The 26,157-nt window shown below is 40.5% G+C and overlaps 1 protein-coding gene across 2 annotated transcripts; it reads left to right on the top strand.

Moving 5' to 3' along the window:
- The first annotated feature begins 2,020 nt into the window (after positions 1-2,020).
- On the top strand, positions 2,021-25,587 carry LOC147146143 (vasorin-like). Of its 2 annotated transcripts, XM_086034618.1 has the most exons (3): positions 2,021-2,287; positions 21,570-22,335; positions 22,510-25,587. In XM_086034618.1, the coding sequence occupies exons 2-3, from the start codon at positions 21,591-21,593 to the stop codon at positions 23,715-23,717; spliced, it is 1,953 nt and encodes a 650-aa protein (XP_085890744.1). In that variant the 5' UTR covers positions 2,021-2,287; positions 21,570-21,590; the 3' UTR covers positions 23,718-25,587. The 2 variants fall into 2 exon arrangements, with proteins under 2 accessions (XP_085890744.1, XP_085890743.1); XM_086034617.1 differs by having other exon boundaries at positions 21,570-25,587.
- The last annotated feature ends 570 nt before the right edge of the window (positions 25,588-26,157 follow it).

Here is a 26,157-nt window from a genome sequence, read left to right as displayed (position 1 = left end):
AACCACCCATCAAGTAGCCAACCAACCAACAAACAAACACAACTCTGACGACCCATCGTTGTTTTCCCCACGTTAACAGTAAATACAAGTTTGCTCGTCACAAGTTACTGTGATTCTTCCCATGAGAAGTTCACACTGTAGATTTTTATTGTAAAGAAGCAGAGCAAACACCATTGTTTGTTTTCACCCAGTCCTGTCAAATGTTCCTCTTTCTGCACCTCCTTCACACACACCCACATACACACACACACACACACACACACACACACACTCAGTGATGAGTTCATTAGAATGTTGGGAATATTGTATTTGGCTTTGCTTTATAATGGTCTTGGCATCGATAATATATAAACACGCAGACAAAAATAAATACAGAAAATTACATTTTGTGTATTTATCATCCACATAACTTTGCCTTACAAAAATCCGCTAGCGTGATGCTAACATACATAGCAAACGCCTTGATGTGCTAATGAAACAAGCACCTATGTCACAGGGGTATAATCCTTGAAGCAATGGGTAGTTGAACACAAACAGTATCACAAAAGATGTAGACAGAGAGCATAATACTCACATATTCTTTATCCTCTGCAAAAATAAACAAATATTCAGACAGTATGTATTTATTTATGCATGTGCGATTGGCTGGCAACCAATTCAGGGTGTAGCCCGCCTACTGCCCGAAGTCATCTGAGATAGGCTCCATTTGGATATGGATGGATGGATGCATGTATTATACTATCTGGTGCCCAAGGCATGCATACCAGAATGAGCAGCACAAATTACATAATCACATTTCACTATAATGATTAGATATGGGTGCGTATGAGTGTTCAGTAGTGTGCATGACTACTGTTTATGACGGGCTGACGGCCCTTCATACATGTGTGCACACAAGCGTACCACTGATGGTAGTTAACCATGAGGGTCGGCGAACTGCAGACGACGGGCCAGGTGTCCTGTTTCTTGGCGTTCCTGAACGTGTGGTCCGGTGCACTCCACCCCGCACCCCCCACGGGCCCCCACATTGTCACCTCCAACGTCTCCGCCGGCAGCTCGTTGGCAGGCCGAGGTGTCGGGAGGAAGTGCACCTGCAGCAACGCTTTCCCAAGACGCCAACTTGAAATAGACGCGCAAATGTAACATATTAACCAATGCTCATACTAAGAATAAGGAAAGCACAAGTGATCACATGGTTCGTTGTTCACATCATGATATTGCTCTCAAACAATGTAATTATGAGATGAACGGATGGACGGATGGACGGATAGACAGATAGACAGATAGACAGATAGACAGATAGACAGATAGACAGATAGACAGATAGACAGATAGACAGATAGACAGATAGATAGACAGATAGACAGATAGATAGACAGATAGACAGATAGACAGACAGATAGACAGACAGATAGACAGACAGATAGACAGACAGATAGACAGATAGATAGATAGATAGATAGATAGATAGATAGATAGATAGATAGATAGATAGATAGATAGATAGATACTGCTATCACTTTCGTAAAGTTTAGAGACAAGACATGGAGGAAAGTAAACAAAGAGATGAAGCAAGCATTCTGTTCATTTAAAACACCACACATGCTGCAGGATAGATCAAATACTCTCAGAGTCTAATGTAGATACCCTAACTCTTACCTGTCTGAGGATCAGACAGGTAAGAACAACCTCAAATCTGAGCAAGAAGACTATTGATTTTAGAATGAAATGTGAATGAGGTTTGGGTCAAATTGAAAACAAATTCAAACCTAAGCCAGAAAACGACATATCCTGGATAGAAAGCTGCAGGAATTATATTGATTATCAGACTCAGGATGCCATATGGTGTCTTCTTCCAACTCTAAACGAAAACAATCTTGATTACATTTTAAATGAAGCGAGAAGCTAACTGGAGTCAAACTGCTTCATTTTCTTTCAATCCCTTTTTGTTTAATGTTTTGTTTGTCTGACTGTTTAAATTGCACACTTGCAGTTCGGGACTCCCACGCAGGTAGTCTCCGCCTCGTCGCTCCTCTGTGCACCTCCTCCTCCTTCTTCAAGTGTTCCCCCGTGTGTGGAGTGGAGGCGAAACACTGCCGCAGTTTGGCTCGGGACACTCAAAGAGTAGACACGGGGGCTGGCACGTCGTGGAGACTTTCCGCGGGGACGGACGCGCTACGTGGTTGTGTTTACGCGCAAAGTTTGGATACAACGTTTGGACTCGAGCGTACATCCCGCTGGGAGTTTTTTATAATTATTTTTTTTTGTAAGGACCGCGTCGTAAAGGGTAAGTGACAGCTCGTGTTTCACACCCACGAACCATCACACATCGTCGAGTCGTGCGTGGAAAGGAAACAAACAGGAACGCCTCTTACAGTCACATATACCCACCTCCTTAAATTATCACTCACATAAATGCTGTCATACGCAACTGAAATGTGCTCACTATAGGCTATTTATTTTTTTGCTAACATACACTATTGAATTGCTATCTCACACTCTAATGAGGTTTTTTTTTACACTCACATACATATTGAACTACTTTCATAGACTCTACTGAAATGTTCTCACACACACGCACTACTGAAAGTCTCTCACACAGTACGGAAACACTCCCATTCACAACAGAAATGCTCTCAAACACACTGAAATGCGCTCAGACAATACTGAGTTTTTTTACGCTCACATACACTACAGAAACACTTTCATACAAACAAACTTAAAGGGGAAGTCAACGCAAACATTTTTTTTTTCAAGAATATGTTCTATGCACGCCCACTAGTTGAAACAGGTCATTCTGATCAATATTGCATTTGTGGAATAAGTGTTAATCCACTTGTTTTTAGCCATCTCCGGGTGCAGCCATTTTGTCTTCTGTTGACTGAAAATGACATCACAACTGCTCACAACAGCCAATCACAGCTGACCTGTTTTCTGAATCTGAGCCGTGATTGGTGGCTAAAAACGAGTGAATTTTGCTGTTTAATTTATATTCCACAAATGCAAAATTAATCAGAATGCAGTGTTTCAACTATATATATTCTATATATACATATTCTTGAAAAAAATACGTTTGGGTTGACTTACGACTCAAACAAAGAGCAATGTGCTGTATTGTGTGCATGATGAGCGTATGTCCAAGTGTGCGAGAGGCCCTTCCTGTTTCTTGTCTACTTTCTACATAGCTTTGTTTTTGGGTTTGGCTAGTTGACAACAAGGAAGAAACATTCAAAATTCAATCGAGGTCTGAGCCAGGCATAACAATCATCCCTCAAGTTTGACGTGAGCCCCATCGACAGTTAAAATGACAATACAGAGGTGATGACATGAATTGACTTGATTTTTGGCCGCTGGGCTTGGAAATCATGCAAGCAATAGGGCTGTTGATTTGATGCAGAACACTAATCCTTCAACAAGTAAACAAGGCTGTGTTAAAAAATATGACACACTGATTAGACCTCAAGGCTTCACAAATAATGTCATCTGGATCCAGATACATTTGAATTAAAAAAAAAGTATCTGGATATGTGCATAAAACAAACCTTAAAAATCCACAAAAGCCAGATTTGCCATACACAAATTATTGCCCAGAAGCTGAAATGAAAAGTGTGGGAAAATAATGTAGGACTGCGAAAGATTTAGCCTTCAGTCTCTTTGCTTGGACATCCCTCAAAAAGCAATAAGGTTCTTGGTCTGACCTATAACAACAATGGCGGTCATTAGTGCAATTGTGCAGTCCTGCACCTGAGCTCGTATCGTGCAATACCCAATATTCCCCACTACTGTAATACCGTGCAATACTCAACATTCCCCACTACTGTTAGTCTAGTTTTATTTTTATCCAATGCTGTTCCTTACATTTCACTACAGCACTGCAGCACTGTCACTTAGAGTATTTTTTCCTCTGTACTATGTACAGGCCGAAATGAGTGTTCCTCATATTTTTTATGTAGATGTAGGTTGGTGTGTATACACATGTGTATATACACATGTTACTGCGTATATCTACATAGGTTTGATTCTAAATGTTTGCCGTCAATGTTATACATTAATGGCCACATTATGCCGCCGCCCCTGTGTGACCTATATCTTTGCTACTGTAACAATGAAAATTTCCCCACTGTGGGATCAATAAAGGCATTCTTATTCTTATTCTTATTCTAAACTGTTGAAACTTCGAAAACAAAGATAAAATAGAACCGGATGTGCAAAAGCAAAAGGGTTCTTGATCGGACATATCACAGGAAACCCTCAAAGATCTCAAAAAGAGAGCAAAAAAAAAAAAGAGACAACAAATGTGTGGAATGAGGAACATACTGATTTAACTTCTTGGCTGGATTGTCATTCAAAACTAGTATGGTTACTTGGTACTTGGATGTACTTCAAAATCAGTTGTGTTGCTGATCCAACAAAAAAAAAAAAGACAGTCAATTCCTTGCGAAGTACACCATTCAAAGCAATAAGGTTCTTCCATTACCATGCAGCAATACTGCCTTCTAAGAAACTGAAAAATATGACTGACCACATTTAAAACTTCAAAATCAATAGACAGCGACCGAAAAACATCCCAAAGATTGGTTGACAAGCTAACAAGGAACATTGACTTAAAAGTGATAAAAGTAATGCCAAGAAGCAGAACCTTAATGAATGGGACTCCAATTCATCAAAACCAATAGTCTTCTTGTTATGACAAGGATCGCAGAAGAAGAAGAAGCAGACGGCTGAAAAATGCAAAGAACGCTCACAGACGGTCCGGCCGTGGCAGAGAGAGGAAAGCAAACATTCCTGACTCGCTGCCTCAGCAATTTAATTAAGGTTTTTTTTTTCTTGTCATGGAGAGCAATATGCTGTGGGGGGGGGCAGCACCTTGAGGTGAAAGCCCCCCACGACCCCCACCTTGCTCCCCAGCTTGGAGTGATCCTGAGGCTCAGCCTGAAAGTGCTGTGGTCACGCCCCCGTGACAACTGAATGCGAGGGAAGATCCCTAATCAGCTACTTAATACATCTAATCAAGGAAGTTAAGAGGTACAAGGTGAACACGTTTTCCCTGGTGCGTATGTGCGTGTGAGGCGCGTGCGTGTGAGAGCCTTTCAATTGTGTATGTAAGCGAAAGTTTTCGTTTTCACTTTCAGTTTTTTGGCAGGGTTTTGCATAAGAGTGGGCATCTCTCCAAATAAAAGACGACTTGATACGTATCTCGATACATGTGGTGTGATACTATTCAAGGACGGTACATTTGTAAGTGCAATGATTCGATTCGGTTCGGTTAAGCGGGATTATGATTCGATTCCTGCGACTGGCTGGCGACCAGTTCGGGGTGTAGTCTGCCTTCGCCCATTGACGGCTGGGATAGGCTCCAGCAACTCCCCGCGACCCTACATAGGATAAGCGGTTTGGAAGATGACATGATGACATGATTCGATTCCAAAAGGAACGACTCAGATCGAGAGATTAAGATGCAATGAGTTTCTTCTGGTCATTTTACAACGTGAATGAATTTGTCAGTACTGCAAATGTGGCGTTTCCTTCAAAGAGATTTAAAATGAGAGAGCTTTGTTCATGTTTATTAACTCATTCACTGGCATATGATGGTTTCAGTAGTATATGAAAGTGAAAAGCACTTCAGTTGTGAGCGTACCTTCATTTAAGTTTGAATGTGATTGGTTATAAGAGGGTGTGCACACTTATGCAACCGCATTATTTCAGTCTTTTCTTTTTCTTTTTTTCCCAGTCGAACAGCTATAGTTGACGTTGATGGTGAAAAATCTCTTGAAATGATTTATCCTGATCTCATTTTTCCATATCACAAACGTTTGAACAGAGGTGTGTAAACTTGAAATTAAAAAAATGTTCTTCCTTTGAGAGCATGGTAAACTCTGAACGCTTCGGCAAGCATCTTTTGTCAGATTTCCTTCGAAATTAATAGGATTCTTTCTTTGATACGGGGCAACGAGAGTTCAGTGGCAAAGGCAAGCCTGCAGGGGCCAAATGTATTCCCGTCACGAATGTGGAATGTAGTAGAATCCCGCTTGTTTCTTTGCAGCGTGTGTTTCACTCTTGTATGTTATAATGTACTGCACTCAACTGGACTGTACTTCCACTCCAGCATATTGAGACAATCAGCTCAAACATCTATATTCCATTAGTTCCACCCACTCACAATGCAAAAATATTTCATTTCATGCTTCTACTACATGCTTCTTCTTCTATTATTTTGTCTTTGGCATTTCCTGCAAGTTGCCCATTTTCACCACGTGTGGGTGTATTTTTTTTAAGATGCATTAATGTGCTATGCTTTCTGCTTGGAACATTGCCGTTGAAACCCCCCAGAGGCTCTTAAATTGGTTTTGGCTCAAATGTTGTGGCTTGCAAAAATGCTTCATTTGGACAAAGCTGTGTTTAACACGACATCATTAACCCAACATCATTTTTTTCCTATCTCGTAAAAGTACAAATTTGCTTTTGTAACAATGTCTTTTTTTTCCCCTCATAAAAATACAACTTTACTCTAGTAGATTTTATTCCGGTCACATTTTATACTGTTTGTTTTGAAAATACCAACTATGATCTAACATTACATTTTTTTCTCTCATACTATATATATTTTTTTGTAAAACGTAATTCTCCCACTGTAAAAAAAAACAAAACAAAAACAAAAACAAAACAATTGAATGAACTTGACTCGACATGACCTTTCTATATTCGCTGAAAATTTCAACTTTTCATGTAGCATCCCGAATTTATCATCGTAACATTACCGCATCATTACCATAACCTTTTTTTTTTTTTTTTTGGTAGAATTGATGGTAATGTAGAGTAAGGTGTCTTTTTCTGTATGCCTAATATGGTCTCAGATTTCAGTGACAACAGGCTCATGTTCCACCTTTACAAGGCATCTTGACACCTGAGGAATTCTAGAAGCAAAACTACACGGATGAACCCGAGCCTAGGCACGCTCACCAGAGGGGAACTTCTTTTCCCTTAGAAGTCCAGCCCCCCAGGGAGGCTTTAGGGCTTGCTACTCCTTTTGTAAGCCATGAAGTGTGTCTCCAAGTACCTCCCCCCTCATCCCCTCGGTGTCTAGTATAAACACGGCGCTTCAGTAGGAAGGTAAAGAGCGTGACATTTCTGGTAAAAAAAAAAAAAAAAAGCGCTCGCCGTGTACATTCCGCAGCGGTAGCAGAGGCGCAGATCTGAGCTCTGGTGACATTATTATGAGCAGATAGCGGGCAGAGACGATGTCGCTGATGTCAGCTTTTTGTCTCTTGCTCAGTGGTGCTCCATTTTTTCACACCGCGTCAAAAAATACTTGCCGTTGCGCAGAGTCATTGTCTTAAGGGTTCATCAAAAGACAGAGATTTTATTCTTAAAGCGGAAGTCCACCCAGTCAACCAATCACGGCTGACCTGTTGTCAGAGCTGTGATTGGTCGTTGTGAGCAGTTGTGATGTCATTTTTAGTCGACAGAAGACAAAATGGCCGCCCCCAGAGATGGCTAAAAACGTGTGCATTTTGCTGCTTAACTTATATCCCAGAAACGCAAAATTAATCAGAATGCCGTGTTTCAACTAGTGGGCCTGCTGGGAACATATTCTTGAAAAAAATATGTTTGGGTTGACTTCTGCATTAAAAAGCACGCTAAAAACAGTTGGGTTAAAAATAACACAATTTTGGGTAAAAAACGGACCAATCCACTAATTGGGTCATTTTGTCCCACCTTCTTGCATTGTTCTTGCAAAACAGCCCAAATTTGGGGGTTGTTTTGTACAAAACTATGCACATTTTAGGGTTGTTTTGACCAAACTACCAATTTTCTGGGTCGAATTGACCAAAGTAGTGGATCTGTCCATTTTTGACCCCAAATTGTGTTATTTTTGATCCAACTGTTTTTAGAGTTTGTCAGCTGCTGTAATATCATGCACACTTTGAGCATTTAATTCCGCTACAAGCTAGCTCCTTGTACAGTATGCATACATCCCTACTCACAAACCAACATGCCTTCCTATGCACCTACTTACCTAGCCATCTGCCTACCTCCTTTCTGACCTTTCCTGATGTCTCTGTAACACCATCATGAGATTTAACCTACCTGCATACCATGCATACCTACCACCTACCTACTCTAATGTTAGCTGTAGTGACACCTCAAGGTTACCGCAACATTGTTTCTGCATTCCCCCCGAGCGTATGAACTTTACCTACGGCGATAAACTGTGAACTACTTCAGATTTTTCTAGTTGTTCCTCCAGTCAGATATGAACAAAACTTGTTTTTACCCATAACCATGTACCGGTAAAAGTTTTGTAGAAGAGATGCATGAAAAGAGGGTAGACAGGAACACAAAAGCACAGAGCTTCTCTCACCTGAGGCAATGTTTGCTTAGTTATTCTGTAACCTCAGTTCAGGCGGTGTGACACGCGTGTCGGTGTAACTTACACCATTGTCGTACAAGCCGCTCCTCTTATCACCTGTTGTGCCTTGGAGGTGTTCATGGGTCACAACCTCGGCCTTTTCAGACATTTCTCAGCCCAGAGGCCGAGGGCTCTCAAACGTTTCGATGCCAGGGGGGAACTTTTTTTTCCACGCCCCCCTCATAATCCTAATGGTGATAATCATAATTATACCCCGTGCCCCCGTCAAATGCCACAGGAATTAAAAAAGATGTCAATTTTTGAAAAAAAAAAAAAAAAAGTCATAAAGTTCATCCATCCATCCATAATCGGACCCGCTTATCCTAATCGCAAAGTTCCTATAACAAATTCAAATCGTCATGTCGGTCTACTCCGATAACACCCGATCTCATCTGATCTCGGAAACTAAGCTACGTTTACGCTGGGTTACACTGTTGCAATATGCTTAAATAGTCAAAACATTTTCCACGGCATTCACGCTGCGGATGAGCAACTTAGTCGGCTGGGGTGCACGTAACTAAACCTGACAGTATGCATTAGGGCGTAGCACAACTTGTAGGCGGTCCATAGTGGGACGGGAAGATTTTTTTCTGGCATCTCATACTCGCATGTGTTAAAAGAATGAGAGGGAGAGTGACTCCTTTCTCACTCTAGGAGTGTGCGCATTGTGCAGTGTGCATGTGAATAACAGGCTCTTTTTGCATGCTTTGGAAGAAGAGCTGTATTTTTGAATCAGTTATTGACAGAAAACTAATATTATCAAACATTTATTGCAACATGCAACATCATGTGTAGAAAAGCATACTCACAATGTTGTCAGTGTCGCATGCTTCGCTGCGGGCTGTCTGGGGATTACGAGGTGAAAAGTCACCGTTTCGAGGGGGGGGGAGGGTGGTCTACATCAACGGACCACACGAAGAACAAAATGGCAAAACAGACGAGACACTGAAAGCATGCAGCGAGACGGATGAATCACATTCACATCATCAAGATACCACTTTAAAAAATATGAAAGCATCGCAACATTGCCACAGCTCTTTGCTTAAAGGAGTTTGGACTTATTTGTCATAAAGGCATCTGCTTCTTGTATTGTTATTTTTTTTCTACAAACAGATGGTAGCGTTCAAAATACGAGCAAATAATTCAATAAATCAAGTTGAGTGTTTGGGCGATCGAACATGTTTACACATCAGCAAACTGGTAAAAATCATTTTTATTTATTTTTAATTAAAGTTTCACATACAGATGAGAGTGTTGTCAAAACAGTCTCTCCACAAACTACAAAACACAGAAAATGCTGTAATATTCATTCAGGCTGTCACTATCGAATATTTTCAGAATGATTATTTCATCGATTAATCAAAAATCTGATAAGACTTTATTTGCATTAAAGTGTATTACAAAACAATTTTCCCCAACTTTTTTATTAACACATTGAGGCTAGTTGTTTGGTATTTTCTGGACTACAAGCCATTACGTTTTTCCTAGGTTTTGATCCATGCGACTTATACAAAGGTGCGGCTATTCTGTGGATTTTTCTTCCACCACTTGGTGCGCTCTAATCGGAATTAGAATGAAAACTAAGAAAACAATCAATGCAAAGAAGAATACGCTACTTTTCTTTAGCAGATAGAACACGGACGACAAATCTTAAAAAAATCCTCGCCCCTACATCATGAAACTCATATGATCGTATGATGGAAGTTTTAAGTTGAAGGCCATCCATCTTGCTATCCAGGAAGGAAACTGCGTTGCTGCACGCAAGTTTAGCATCAATTAATCTATGGTGAAACGTTGAATGCGGCAGCGGGAAGTAAAATAAAGATAAGTACTGGTTATTTCATCCTGGTTCCGTTCCGTTTTAAACGGCAAAGTTGTTGCAGTGTTAAAAGGCACCGTTAGGAAATAATCTGTTCAGGTCCATACATGTACATTTACAGTTCAAAATCGTTCTGCAAATGCAGTCCAAATCTAATTTTTCAACATAGATAGGTGTGGTTTATAACCTGGTGCGGCTTGTATATCGTATTTTCTTTTTTTTTTTTTTTTTTTTTTAATAGAGTGGATGCGGTTTATATAAAGGTCCGACTTCTAGTCCAGAAAATGCGGTAGTGATTAAAAAATAATAACCAAACGACAATTAGGTATTATCACACAAGATGGATTTATGTTGTATTCACCAATCTTCTTGAAACTGATTTAGTTACTGGTTTGGTCATTGTTTTCCAAAGTAAAAGAAGATGTATGCCAATATCTAATTTTGATTAAACACAAAACATAATCAGTCTGCGAGAATAATTACTGTTGCGAGGCTGAAATCAGGGGAGTGGACAATATTAAGTTAAACAATGGGTCTAAACGATTACTCAATTTTTAAAAAGTTGCAGATTGATTTAATAATCAATTGTCAATTAATCAATTAATCTAGACTTCTCTAATATGCATGCCAGGCCTGTAGGCGGCAATTTCACAATATAATTTAACACCCTGACAAACCCTTAGTCAGCATAGATGGGATGTGCGAATAAAGGCTATCATGGACACAGTAGTGGTGTGCGTCTGTTTATACATACATTTAGCCGCCCATCATGACAAACGACCATAATGAGACCAACATAAACGTTTTTGAAACAAGTCTCAAAATGGATAAGTAAAAAAAGTTAAAAAATTACAATTAAATTGCCGTCATAAATGGAAAACATTGCCAACTACTGGCCTGGCATGCACATTACAGCGTATTTTGTATGACCAGTAGTTGGCAACGTGTCAAAATTTTGTGTCTTTTCTGCGCCAAGTAACATTAGAGACTTTGTTTCTTTGCACGTGTTCTGCAGCTTGTCTGGTATGTGGACATCTTGTTCACAGATGAGAGCTGAACACCACATGAAAGAGACAACAAACAAATCCAAACAAGCGGGACGAGCGATTAGCCGAGTGTGTTTTTAGTGTGCATGTGGCCTATAAAACATCAGCAATGTTAGCTTTAGATGGGCTATGTATAGACATCAGCATGCAGGGCTCCAGACTAAGTTTTTTTTTACTAGGAGCACAGTGTCGCTTACTAAACTCCCCTATTGGTGTATTTTTATTTCGATATTTTATTTATAATATTTAAATTTATTTTAATATTTATATATTTTAATTTGGATTTTTCGGGGGGAAGCCTCGTTTTTTTGTGGAAAAGGCTGTTCATCAGAATTTCTTCAAGAACTTTTTGGGTTAATTTTATTTTATTTTTCCCCGAATGCATTTCAGTAGCTGTCAAATATACACTGATGTTTTGCTATTCGCACGCTGGCCCGGTCCCTATCCAACCCCCAAACGTAGCGTTTTTTTTTCAATAATTTTGGGGACTTGGAAAAAAAAAGAAGAAATTGCACGCATAAGAAAAAGTTAAGCTGGATTTACATTTTTAATTTAATTTTTTTTTTTGCTATTTTCCTCTATTAAACGCAGTGATAATGCACAAACTGGGCATGTTTACAATGGCTTACAATGATATTAAATGTACTTTTTGGAAATTAAACCTTTGCCTTGGTTTTCAGGAACACTTAGGCCTACTACACTACTACATGTTAATGTTGGTCATGATGGAGATGCCCATTTTAATGGAACCTGTGATTTTTTTACCTTTATGGTCCATTTACAGTATCATAGACACTTGGATTGAATGGATTTGAATGGACTTTCGGTGGCGTACGGAATGAAGTGGCTGGCCAGTGCATATTTCCTGTGATTTAGTTGTTTCTCTTCATGCGCACACACTGGCCCGAGTGCCATTTGTTATGCTGAGCGTAGCCATAGCCTCTCGCCAGACCGAGACGCTCCAAAAACAAACACATGCCGTCCAAGACCAGCAGTCAAGCAGAGGAGAGTCGTCATGGTTACAGACGTTTCAGAGTTGGGCGCTTACTGGTTCGCAGATGGTTCTTGTTCGAAAGAAAAAAGATTGATGGGACAGTCGTCGAAGCCATAAAGGTTAGCGGGTATATCTCTGTTGGTTTTGATTGGTCCATTTACACACTTTTGAAGTCCCACAAATGTATCACTCATTAGATCTTGACTGCACAGTACAACTTCATGACCTCCACTGTATTTCGAGGGAATGTCTTCATTAGGTAGGGTTTTAGGTGATTTGGAACATGCAGCTGACATTTGGCGAGAGAAGCAGCATAGAGACATACACCCATGGATTGGTCACCATTCCAGGGCACATAATGACAAACAACGATTCACACTTTTAGACAATTAAGTCTTCAACGAACTTAACACAGTCAGGTCCGTAAATGTTGGAAGAATGACACAATTCTCATCTTTTGGTTCTAAACACCAGAGTTGGGCATTTTAGTAAAAACTCACGGTCCGTTTATCGCCTTCCGCCTACAGCCGGGGTACCCTTCCGCCGTCCGTTAATCCGCCATTTTGTCCGGCCGGACCAAACACCAATTGCCTATAAGCCGGTCCGACTATCATTCTAAACGGGCTTTCGTTTCAGACTACCAACTTCGACAAAAAAAGAAAGAAAGAAAAAAAAAAAAAATCGACAAACTACCACTACCGGCCCCCCAACCACCCCACCCCTCCCCCCGCGATATCAACAAATGAGAGCATGGTTGGATTTATCATCATCGCAGCCTCACCTGGCAATGGATTTGAAATGAAACCCCAATGGATTTGAAATGGAAGCAACAAGATGTGCTTTAAATGTAGACTTTCATATTAATTTAATTTAATCACTTAATTTAATCATTTGCTCACAACAGTGTTAAGATTTAGATAAAACTAAAACATAAAGTTTGTGAATTTTTGCCAAGTGCTGTCACCACGACCATTAGCCAAGAAAACAATGCGGTTATTGAGGGAGTAAACATGCATGAAAAGTTTGCACACACATTAAGCCTGGAGAAGAATTCAATGTTTTAAAGGTTTATTGTCTATTTTTCAAGAAAGTGTACCCCCAACAGATTTTTAATGAAACAGCCCTGTTTCTGCGTTTCACCTAAATCTATGAACGTTGGGAGGAATATGTAACAGCTCAAGACCTAGAAAAAAAGTCTCTGTCATACTGTACAGTACATCTAACATGAAGTCTGCCATTATTAATTTAATTTCAAATGTGGCTCAATTTTTGGACACACTCCTCATTAAGACTCGATCCGATCATCTTCAAACATTGGGTGTTTGTTATATTTAAGATGAGAAGCTGTTCAAAGCTCTTCATTTCATTGAAATCTGTTGCCATGGCAACACGCTGTTTTCCAAGAAAAATGATGCTGATTTGATGGTCTCAACAGATGACTTCTGTTTTAATACTTGAAAAATGGACGCTCGTAACATCAATATTCAAATGCCAGAAGCCCAGAGAAACAACACAATATGGCATTAATGACAAATTATATATTTACAGGAATGATAAATAATCACAATTGACATATTAAGAAACAATCACGATTTGTTAGACTACAACACGTCGGTTGGTTGCTGTCTATAGAAGTCAAAGTGACATCAGCTATGGAAATCGGAGCTACGTCTACGCTTATGGCACAACTCTTCCGAGCAGCGTTATTCCGCTCAGTGTGACAACAGCATGAACAACAACAAGTGGTCATAATTGCATCTCAACTCGCAGTGTACACTTGAGGCAAACATTTATTTATCCTTTTTAATTCATTTATGTGGTTGGCCATATTCTTGCAGCGGGCATTTTTAGTGACTGACGGTTGACACATAAAGCCAACGTGAAGCAGTGCCATTATGACTTTAAACTGAGTGAAAATCACATTCTTTTTGGACGCGTCTGAACTGAATTAGTAGTTCCTCGCCTCCAGCGCGACCTCCACTGGGGTGTCGTGTTCTCCAAAACTGATAACGTGCACGTTTATTCCTTATTATGACTTCTTTTTTTACGTACCATGTGACCGCGTCGGCCATTTAAGGCACCGTAACGCTCGATGCTATTTTTAAAAGAGCGTAACCGTGTCAAAAGTTGTGTGAGCGTCTTTCCAACAAAGAAGCATTAATCATGTTATCAGTGTAAAATCAAATTAGGTTAGGGAGTGTGTGTCTGTGTGTGTGCGTGCAAGTGTGCACACCCCTTCTTGCCACACAACAGCATCAGTTTTCCCTCCATTCCAAGCCTCACAACCGGCCTCGGGGCTCGTTACTGAGTCGTGTGTCAAGTCGAGCGCCTTGCCACGAGTGTGCTCGTGTTTTCAAACTTTTTTTTTTTTTTTTTAGAAATGAGATTGAATTTAAGGCATCATTAAAATATGAGTGGCAGTCAGGCATATTATTCTCACGGGCACATATTTGAAAACTATACTTTACTGAAATACTCTTATGCATTTTATTCAGTCAGTAGTGCATGTCAGTTGTAAGCGCGAGAGCGTTGCAGTAGCGCTTATGAGAGCATTTCACTAATGTGTGACAGCGTTTTAGTAGTGTGTGTGAGAGCGGTTCAGTAGAGTGTGTCAAGGTTTTAGTTGTGTGTTTCTGAAAGCATTTCAGTATAACACAGAAGAGCATTTCAGTAGAGTGTGAGTGCTTTTCATATGCATATATGTGTGTATACACACTTTAAAAACAATTGGGTAAAAAAAAAAAAAAATAGGGTTAAAAATGGACTGACCCGGTACTTGGGTCAATTTGACCCAATTTTGGGGCTTGTACCCAATTTTTGGGGTTAGCTCGGGTCAGTACATTTTTGACCCAATATGGCTTATTTTTTAGAGTGCATACATAGTACACCGCACCACACCGTACATATAAAAGACTCCAATGATGTTATTTGTCAGGCTATGCTACAAAGAACAATACAAATCAAAGTCTTATGCACCACAATGTGTTTCTCAACAAAGAAAGCCAAAATGGCTTCCATATTTATCCACTCTGGAGGACATAAGTGCGAGAAGCAGGCCGACTGGTTTAACATGTCTGCTTTCACGCTGTAAAAAAAAAATAACATGAGGGATCACGTCTGTTCTTGGGGGGGTCAGAGCAACGTTAACAAAGAGTCTGACTTGTGTGATCTTGTGCAGAATGAAGCCATTGTTTCTCTATGAGGCAGTCAAGGTCGCCAGATTGGAAACCATGCAGGCAGGCAGGCAGACAAACGCTCTAATTGATTCCCCTGCTCGGCAGAATGTGTGCATGTTTACATAACTGAAGGATTTGTGAGGAGTAAAAGTAAATAGATAAGTGACTTAAGTAAACATACGCCCTCCTCCATACAAACAGACGTACATAGACATCATTTAATCTTCTTGTTAATAAATTGTGTCGTATTCATTTGCTGAATAGTCCATGTTCATGCGTGCGTGTGTGTGACAGTGCCTACAGTTCTTCCAAGTTCTTGTCAGCCGTAAATCCGCCGACACACTTGAACTAACACTGCCGTAATGAGGTGATCCAAGCAGCGGGGGACACTTTTTACTTTTATGTGTATGTACCTGCATGTGTGTGTGTGTTCTGGTCAGTGAGGCAAAAAAATCGGAGTTTGTCTAAAGGTGAGCCACAAACTGGCCTCAATCATTAGAGTCTTTTACTTGCACATAACTACCGGGAAACGATTTTTCCTCTATTTTATCTTTGCTGCTTTCCAAGGCTACAATTTAATGAAATTTCTAATGTTATTATTTTGTTGCTATATTTCAAGAACCTTATAAATAATTGTATCAGTAATGTATTTTATATGCTATTATTTTTTACAGTATTTATGAAATTTAATGCTATTGTAATTCAATTTTAAATGCTCTTTTATTTCTTTATTATATATGTTATATACCATATATATACAGTAATGTAATTGATGTATTTAAACATTAAAGCTACAATATTTACAAATTATTTTAATGGCGTTAGCTGCTATTTTAACAACATTTTTAATACCTTTTTTGTTGAAAGCAAAGCAAGAACTTTAACATGGAGATTGCGATGCCAATCGTTAATTCAATTTTCCTTTAAAAAAAAAAAAAATGGGCATAATATGAAAACATACCGTAAGTGTGACGAATACTAATTGTTAAAGTAAAAAAAATGTACCTCAATTAACTAACACCGACATGGCAATGCTCTAAAGACAAAAGTTGAATATGTGACTAAGTGGTGAACAGCAACTTAGCATGTCTTTTGTTTGTCACTCCTAAGGTCTGGTTTTGCAGTCTAACGTCAGTTTAGCAGTGTTTGGACTTGTCGGAAACGAGGGGGAACCAAGCAACTGAGCAAATTGTAGCCAGCCAGAAGCCAGGCGACTATGTCCAACAGGGCTCAAGGGACGCAACAAGGCATGAGATAAATAAATAAAGAGCAAGAGTGTGCCAATTTGTTCATTTCTCAAAGGTGAAAGAAAGTTTTATGACTACCAGACTGCTGGTAACTAATGTGATTGAAAAACATCTTTTAAAAAGCTTATATGTGGGTTTAAATTTGAGATACTGTATACAAGTAACGTCACTCTCTGATAGATTTTCTCAATTTGGGTCATTTAAACAGACGCTACAGTATGGACTGTGTGGTACTTGATAACCTACAGGCCGTGAAGCAGATGTCATTAGCGTAGATGGTGGTAGGAAGTAGAGGAAGGTTTATTGTCTGGAAAACAAGGTGAATTAAAACCTCGGTGGGAATCTTTGCTCGAAAAACACTTACGGCTTTGGCTTCCCTTGCCTCTGTCGGCTTTTGTCTGTAGGTCAGACACTCTTTCCAGATGTAGGCAACTCATTAAGAAGAGTGGAAGCAGGGGCCAATTAGCCTCGTTGTTGCCTCAAGGTAAAACGATTTTGGTGAAGATTTGTTGCTGAAAAGCAATTCTATAAGAACTTGGTTGATTTATCGCCTTGTTTAGGAAGTGAGCCAGGAAACAAGGAGTCAACTAGTCCAAACTTGGTAGTTCCTGCTTCTTAAGTATTAGGTCCTTAGACTTTGACTCTTTGCTCACAAAGTCAGGTCTCCATGGTCTGGTCCTCGAATCTTCAAAATCTGATATGTGGTAGTCACTTCCATCCCATGGGGTGCATCAGAATATGTCCAAATTGCGTTATTTTAATCACAAGGTCCATCCTTTCCAGTAGAATCCACATGAAAAAGCACGCAAGATGCCACATCCAAGCAACAGGTTGTACTATTAACTCTGAGCCTTACAGTTTTTTTGGCCAATCAGAAAGTTGAAGATAACTACTCCCGTAAAAGGTGCAACATGCTCTGGAATATCCCAGTTGACTTTGGGCGAATTAAGGTTGCATCCTGAACAGATCACCAGCCAATCGCAGGGACTTTGGAAGATCTTTTTCCTAGTTTTTGCTGACCTAAACCACAGCTTACATGTGTAGTATGATAGGTTTAACTAATAGAAAAATAGATGTGTCTATGTAGACTTGCGATCAGTGGAATTTCTCGCTCTGCTCTGTATTTTTGTCTACGCACAGTGTCAACCAAGTACCTATTCTATAATGCTGACACGTTGTTTTATTTTCTACTGATTATCCTGTTTAAGGTTGCATTTAGCCAATCCCATATCAGCAAAAGAAGCGGTGTGCAACCTGGGGTGGTCGCCAGCCATTCACAGGGGTCGACAAACAATCAACCATTCACACCTATGGGCATTGGCCAATATAGAGGTCACCCACGTAAGTACGGAACATGCAAACCCCACACAGGAAAGACCTGGGACGAGATTTGAGTGGCAAGGAGATAAAATGCCAAAACAAATGCAGGATTCAAACAAAGAAAAACAAAGTATCGTTTGAGAAAATAGAAACGAGTCGCCCGCCTCAGAAGTGTGCGTCTGTTGCCAGATGCCTTTTGGCATGTCTGCATGGAGCTTTTAATTTCCTCTTACTAACACAATTGGCTCCGAAGCAGCAAGGTATTAAGAGGTGTGCACTGTGCACACAAGCTCCTGCATTCCATACATGCGGATGACATACACTAACTGGTATCACACTGGCCTCTATCAAATTGTGTGAACTACTTTGCCACCAATGAAGACCCAGTCAAAGGAAGCGGAATGAAATGGGGAATATATTGCATTATTTTTTCATGAATTACTTAAAACACTATCAGCAAACAGAACAGGAAAATTTGACTTGGAAAGTTTTCTTAGAAACAAGTTACACACTTCAGTTACACGAATGCACGTCTCCAATAGCTAAGTAAACATCGTTAGCTAACTTACCACCGCTAGTTTAAGAAATTGTTTTACTTCCCCAGGATAGACAACTGCTGGTGCGTTTTCAATCACTTTGTTGAACAAATGGTAAAAAATAAAGTAATCAGCAGTACATTCATAGACAATCTGCCGATAGCCTTGACTAATGCCGTCACTCAACAACTCAACACCTGAGTGGCTAACATTTAGCCAATTAACAGCAAGGCAACTCTACATTCTCTTTCACTGACTTCCACGTCACTCATCAGGCCAGGCCCACCGTTGAAATGCACACACATTCTACGTCACAGATAGTTCAGTGGTGACCCTAAATCGTTAAAAATAATACCTGCAACTAAAAATATATATTTCCTGATAATTGGATGAGGTTGAAAATATATTTCTGATATGAAAGAATCCCTCTCTGAATTTTCAGAACTCCATGCCAGTGTTTGTATGGAGCATAATATTACTGGTTGGGGAAGTTGTGCAATTATGAACGCCTGCGTTGATTTACATCGGTAAAATTCCCATAGTTGACATCATGTAGTTATTGGAAAATCAACTAGTTGAGTCTAAATTGGTTGCATGACTGGCAACCGGTTTAGGGTTCTGCCTTTCATCCATAAGTCAGGTGGGATGGACTCCAGCTCACTTGGGACTCTGATTAGCAGTATAGAAAATGGATGAATGATTCCTGTCCTCCATTTTGCCTCATTTGCCCCAAGACTCGATGAAATCAATTCCAAAGAATGGACAGAATATTTATCAAGCCATCAATAATTGTGCCCATCCCTGGTATAGAGCATGAACTGTGAATTAACAGGCCACTTCATCTTTTAGAGTGCAGGCAATAAATCTCACACTTCACTAAGAGAAACACAATTCTACTGATTAAAATGTTCTCACGGGCGCTATTGTAAGTGTCTGGTCATCTTAATATAGACCCCAATGCAGTTGTCACTCTGCAGTCTAGACAGCAGTTGTCAAGTGTTAACTGTCCGCACGGAAGATGGTTCATAGTCTTTTACTATTCTCCTTTAACTCTACTTGCCTTAAGATGCAGTTTATCAAATAACATACATTTCGTTATTCTCCTGTAACACAATGAAAATGTCAAGTACCAACGTTTTCTTGGAATACACGGAGGAAAATATCATCCAACCATTTTCTGTAGCACTCGTTCTTATTAAAGTTGCGGCTAAGATGCAAACGATACCACCTGACTGAGTGAGAAGCAGAGTCAATTACAGGACATATATGGATAAACAAGCATTCACACCAATGGACAATTTAGAGTAACATCAATGGACAAAATGGAGTCTTCATATAGAACCTGAATATGTTTTGGGAATGTGGGAGGAAGTCAAATGGAACATGCAAGCTCCAAAAAGTGACATTTGAAGCCAGAACCTTAGAACTGTAAGGCCAACATGCTTACCACTAGTCCACGGCGCTGCCATGTACTGACATAACAATGTGCCATATACTGTACGAGACTGATATTTTGTCCCAGCCCTGTCTACGACTCCAATGTATGGATTGCACAACAACCAGGTTGCACATTTTGCTCATATAATTGCATTTTGGAGCAATCCTGGGCCTTTAAAGTGACTTCACAGCTTTTTAGGCATAAAGTAAGAGGATATTACACATTTGGGAGGTAGAGGGGGTGGGAGTGGATGTTTTTTTTATCCTCCAAGAAGATGAAGTAATCTCCCCTTGGACACATGTTCTCAAATGTAATTTATGGACCCCATTTTTGCACTTTGGTACCTTCATTCCTTACTTTCCCTTCTTTGTCCCTCTTCTATGTCTGTGTAGTCGATAAATGATTTCCAAACAACAGGAAAAGTTGGACAGTTTTTGTGCAAAGCGCATATTTTCACAGATCCCAACTTCAGAGCCCTGTTTTAATGATGCAACCGCGATTATTTTATAACCCATATCTCCAGTTTACCTTTTACCCGGGTTCTTTACTCCTCCTAACACTCCTCGTTGGAATGCTGAAAAAATAAACGACCTACATATACAGTGTCCAGGCACCTGCTGAGATTCATCCACGGCAGTTCTTTTGATGCCTTGGCCCCGCTTGACGGAAAAGAAACACAATAGAATACAGTGTTCCAATAAGAGCAAAGAAAAGCATATCTTCATGCTCGTGAACAATAAAATAATTGTCATATTTGTACGGTGTCAGGTGGAACACACCCTGATGAGCATAGCAACAATATACATTTTCACAGGATGTCAGATGAAGTCGATGTGGAGCTTGTCACATTTTGAAATGGAACCACTGACATAAGCAATTGAAAATTTCACAAAACTAACCTCAAAATTCGATCCCTGTTTAATTGTTATAAGTACTAGTTATATAGTTATAATAGTATAACTTGTAAAAAAACAGCACGCTTTCTTTTGTCTACATCTGTTTCTCCCACCCTCTTCGTTTTCTTCCTTATCACGGGGAGGACAAAGGTTCATGTGGGTCTGTCTCACGGTGAGCGATGGCTCCAGTGCATTGTGGGTAACTTAATCCAGCTGTGTTGGTGACGGTGTCTCTGCTTCTGTTATTCATGTTGCATGTTGGCTGTTGGTCTCGGGTGTGTGTGCACGCACACTTTGCTTCACATCAATGGCCATGTTTCTGTGTTACATCGCAAATGGCAGAGGTTCCACTGCACGCGAACAAGAAGCCTTGACGTCTGAAAGCTGTGTCACATTTAATTAAGACTGAAAAAGTAAGAACTGGCTTTGTAGGTTTTCTTGACAGATTCTTGGCTTTGGGTTAGGTGATGCCATCAATTATGAAAGCCTTAAAAACAAAAAGAAAAAGTCCTTAAAATACAAGGGATAAAGTTAGGCTAAACTGGAATTAATATGATAGATGGTCTGTCTTATAGGAACACCTTTGCAAACAACGTATTCATCATTTATTTCCAGTTTCTGTGGCCAGCCAAAGACACAAATCACGATTAACACCTTTCTTTTGTCTTTTTCCGTTTTGTCTTTCAGAGTTCCACGCCTGGAATTACCATGTTGCCTCATCTCATGCTCCTCTTCCTCTCCTCAAGTCTGGTTTTATCCTCCGAGTGCCCATCAGGTTGCACCTGTAACAGTCCGGGCTCAATATTTTGCATCATTCGACGGTCCAACACTGTGCCCCGGGTCCCAGCCAGCACCATAAATCTTTATATCTTCCAAAACGGCATCAATGCTTTGACCCAAAACGACTTCATGGGTCTAGAAGACTTGGATTTGCTGGATCTGAGCCAAAATGAATTGGAAGAGGTTCCGGATGGTGTATTCAAGATGCTGTCGAAGCTAAAGAACTTGGACTTATCCTCTAACGTTATTACTCACATTTCCAAAGAGAGCTTTTCTGGCTTGCTCCAGTTAGAGAGACTGTATCTGCACCAAAATCACATCCAGAGCATCCAGCAAGAAGCTTTTGAAGGTTTAGAAATGCTACTGGAACTCAAGCTCCAAGGGAACAAACTCACAACTTTGCCATCTCTTAATTTACCCCAGCTTCTGCTTCTAGACCTGAGTTACAACAACATCCCAACCTTGCATGTCTCAGACCTAAAGACACCTCACTTAGAAACCCTTAAAATGGCTTCTCTTGGGCTTATCTCTCTGGATGAAGATCTTGTAGCGTCCCTGGGGAACCTTCATGAGCTAGACATCTCCATGAACCAATTAGCAGAGGTTCCCCAGGCCCTAATGAAGGACTCCCTAAAGGGCTTGATCAAACTCAACCTGGCTGCCAATCCATTGGGTGAGCTCAGAACAGAAGACTTTCAGAAACTCACCGGGCTCCAAGAATTAGATCTCAGTGGTGTCAATCTTCAGGGATTTCCCCAAGACTTTTTCCAATCCTTCCCCAGACTTGCATATCTAGCAGCTGCTGAAAATCCATTCAATTGTTTGTGTCCTCTTGCTTCATTTGCAGTATGGCTGAAAGAGAAGAATATAAATCTGGGGAGACTGAGGGAGACCAGGTGCCACTTTCCTCTAGCTAATGCTGGGAAGATGCTTTCAGTACTGGACCACACTGATTTTGGATGTCCACCGACCACAACCTTGCTGATGAAATCTTCCAAGGCGAGTACTCCAGCACCACAGGATCCTACGACATCCCAAGAAACAACCCATACCAATGCAATTCCTCCTCCTCCCCCACCACCAAGTGAACAAACCGTGGACTCAAAAACAGACCCTCTTCCATCAGAACTTCCTGCCTCTCCGAGCTCCACCAGTGGGGAATATGACCAGCACATCTGTCCACCAAACATCTGCCTCAATGGTGGCATTTGTAACTTTGACCCAATTGGGCAACTGGGCTGTCTGTGTCCTTCAGGAACATCTGGACTCTATTGTGAAAATGTTGACAACGTAACTGAACCACCAAAACCCCTGGGAACAGAAATGTCCATTGAGGCTTCCACAGTTCTTGTAGAACTTGACGCCATCAGCTCCCGCCAGGTGACCTCCACCTCTATTCTTCTTGATCTGCACCTCTTCATCAAGACACGGCCAAATATCCGTGGCATCAGACTGACCTACCGCAATCTCTCGGGCCCCGACCGCCGACCCATTATTTTGAGTGTGCCGGCATCCTACCCCGAGTACACTCTGCGTGGCTTGAGACCCAACTGTACATACTCAGTCTGTGCAAGTCCCCTCGGGGAAATAATGACCACAAGGGCTAACAGCTCAGTGGAGACGGGGTTATGTACAGAAGCTCGGACTGCAGGGGTTCCACTGACATCCTTAGAACCCCGAGTGGAGACACAGAGCACACTCACATATACTCTCATTCCTGCGATAGCTGCTCTGGCACTGGTGCTGGGGTTGGCATTGTTGGTTGGTCTGATCATCTGTCTGAGGAAAAGGAGGCAGAGTAAAGCGGGAATGGAGCTGGAGCTGGGTCCTGCCGATCCCGACGATTCATTGGAAGTGGAGGGCATCAAGGCATGTCCAGAAAATGGAGGAAACCGACCACTTCCCCACAAACAGACAGAGATTGACCGTTGTCCCACTCGACAACCACCCACATCCTTGCAACAAAACGGCAATTTGGACTATGAGGTACCATTAATGCAAGGACACTCCCCCTCAAATAACAATCGATCATCCCTAAAGCCTGCATATTTCTAAGATGCGACATATGAACACTTTTGAAGCCTTGTCTATCACCTGTGTAGTGGTTTGGCATTCTAAGGTTTTGTTCCAGTTTCAATGTGGCACTTACCCTTTGTTTTGTAAAATGGAACCACTACTGACGGGAATGTCCATTCGGACAATTTCGGACAATGAGGAGTAGCAGTCACATTTACAGCATATTGGAAATGAGCTAAATCACCGCAGAACAACAAACAGGCTGCAGTTTCAAATGGGTATGATGGTGAGAAAAAGCCAACCAAGTGATTCAACAAAGTGCAATTGACAAGAAAAGACCTTGTAGCAGAAAAAGTGCCATTATTTTTTAACATGGACACAGCCATTGACAATGGTTTGTTTTAAAACTGTTTCTTGATCGAGAAACAATGAATGAGTTGCAAATCTGTTGCTGGACTTGGAAGTGAAACTGGAGGAAATCGCAGCTATTAATGATACGGAAAAAAAAACATTTGAACTTTGATGAACTTTGACACAGCTGCATTTTAACCGGAACTGAAGAGTTTTTGCTATTACTTTTCACTGTTACTATCATGCAATACGACCGATGGTCAGATAAACCTTCACGGAGTGTCGCCAGACTCGCTGATGACATTTTTGGAGCTCAACTTCTAAGCATACCAAGTTGGATTGTACTCTGTCAACACACCCATCTGTAATTTTCTTCACACATCCAATTGCTTTTGGCTGTGTGGGAACTTAATTGGCCATGAAAGACTAATGGACTGAATGACGAGCCATTGAGTCTGTCCACATTGTTGTGCCGTGACAGGAAGGCTGGTTAGTCTGGCTGATGTTATGATAATTGTTGTTGTTTTGATATTGTTTATGCCAGATGTTCATTCAGTATTGCTGTTATTGTCATTTGAAATGCTATTCATTTTTACATTGACAAAAGCCTGCCTACAAGTCACTAATGATTGTAGAAATTCTTTGCAATGGATGCTGAGATTAATGTTACTAAAGAATAGGACTCAGGTAGCCAACAAGTCTGTACAAAACGGTATGTTAATCTTTTTTTGTACTTGTGGTTGTTTAGACTAAGCGCTAATTATCATCCAAGTGTGAGAATTGGCCAAGAATGAGCAGCAATAGCTTTGCCCGAGCATTTTTACCGAAGACTACAAGAATTGTGCAAATTACCCATCCACAAATATTCGACCATACTCGATGACCGTTCTTTCAATCCGTACTTCAAAACCATAGATTAGGACAATTCGATTAACTGTTTTTGATTTTTCTGGCATGATATGTCACATAATCGTTCTGAGGACAGAGCCCAAAAAACCTAGATCCAGACACTCATGTCAGAGTCTCTGAAATAGTCTTTTCCAAACTTCTGTCCCCCTGAATTCAACCATTTTACCCCGACTGCCACTCAATCAGACAGTGAGGTATGTACATTTTTATACTCGTCTTCTTTTCTGACGAGAGAACTCTTCACCAGCTTAAGTGTAAATGGTTTACAAAGTACAATATTGTCCCTTTGATTCACCAGGCATGCAGATGTGTTTTAAAACAGTTATCATAAAACATTGTTACATTGTGGCTACAGATTAAGCTACATCATATGTAAAAGGTAAAACTGCTTAGTCGAGTATTCGTGACTATGACTGCAGTATAATGTGAATCCATAAATCATACCCCCAACCAACATTGTCACAAATAAATGTATATCTGACCATACCATCAATGCATCAACTGGAATACTTTTATGCTGCTTTGGACTGTGAAAGGGACCAGCAGCTGTTTGCAACGTGGTCGCTAAAGCGCCATCATGCTCTGTATTGTTTGTCTATAGTGTTTATGTGTTTGTCAGAAAATGATGCCAACAAAAAAGACAGTATTAAAAAACATCCATTTTCTATACAACTGTGTCATCTTTTTAATTACAAATGATAAACATGCTGAAAATTATTTCAAAGTCCTTTTCATAGGGATGTGGACTGGCCGCCTTCCTGGACACGTTAAAGAATGAAACCCTGATTTAATATTTTGTGTCAAGAAAAGAGATAACCGTAATTTCTCGAGTATAATACACACTCAAATATAATACGTATACCCAAAATCACCCTGTTGTAGCTGGATTTTTCTTGCGCCTATTTGTAAGTCCCAAGCAAAATGTTAAAAGATAGCCAACTGGCGATGAAGTCGTAATGGAAAGTCGACAGAATATATCAGATAAACAGGAACAGCATTTTGCCTCAATAAGCGAGTACCGTAGCAGAGATGTCGTTCACATTCCATGACCCAGATGCCAAACCCTTTCTTTGGAAGGGGAATCATTTCTTTGATCTTTTTTTAAATCTATAAATTGATAACATTAGACCTGGAGTCAACCGCAGTCCTCAAGGGTCCCTATCCTGCATGTTGTAGATGTTTTCCTCCTCCACTACACCAAGTTTATTTATTTATTTAT

Source organism: Filicampus tigris, chromosome 6, assembly GCF_054856515.1.
Source record: "Filicampus tigris isolate MCC_2025a chromosome 6, RoL_Ftig_1.0, whole genome shotgun sequence".
NCBI lineage: Eukaryota > Metazoa > Chordata > Actinopteri > Syngnathiformes > Syngnathidae > Filicampus > Filicampus tigris.
This window is presented reverse-complemented; position numbering and strand designations above follow the sequence as displayed.

Bases quoted from the DNA above. Each gene is read 5' to 3' on its own strand.
- LOC147146143 (XM_086034617.1), top strand. From the start codon at position 21,591: ATGTTGCCTCATCTCATGCTCCTCTTCCTCTCCTCAAGTCTGGTTTTA.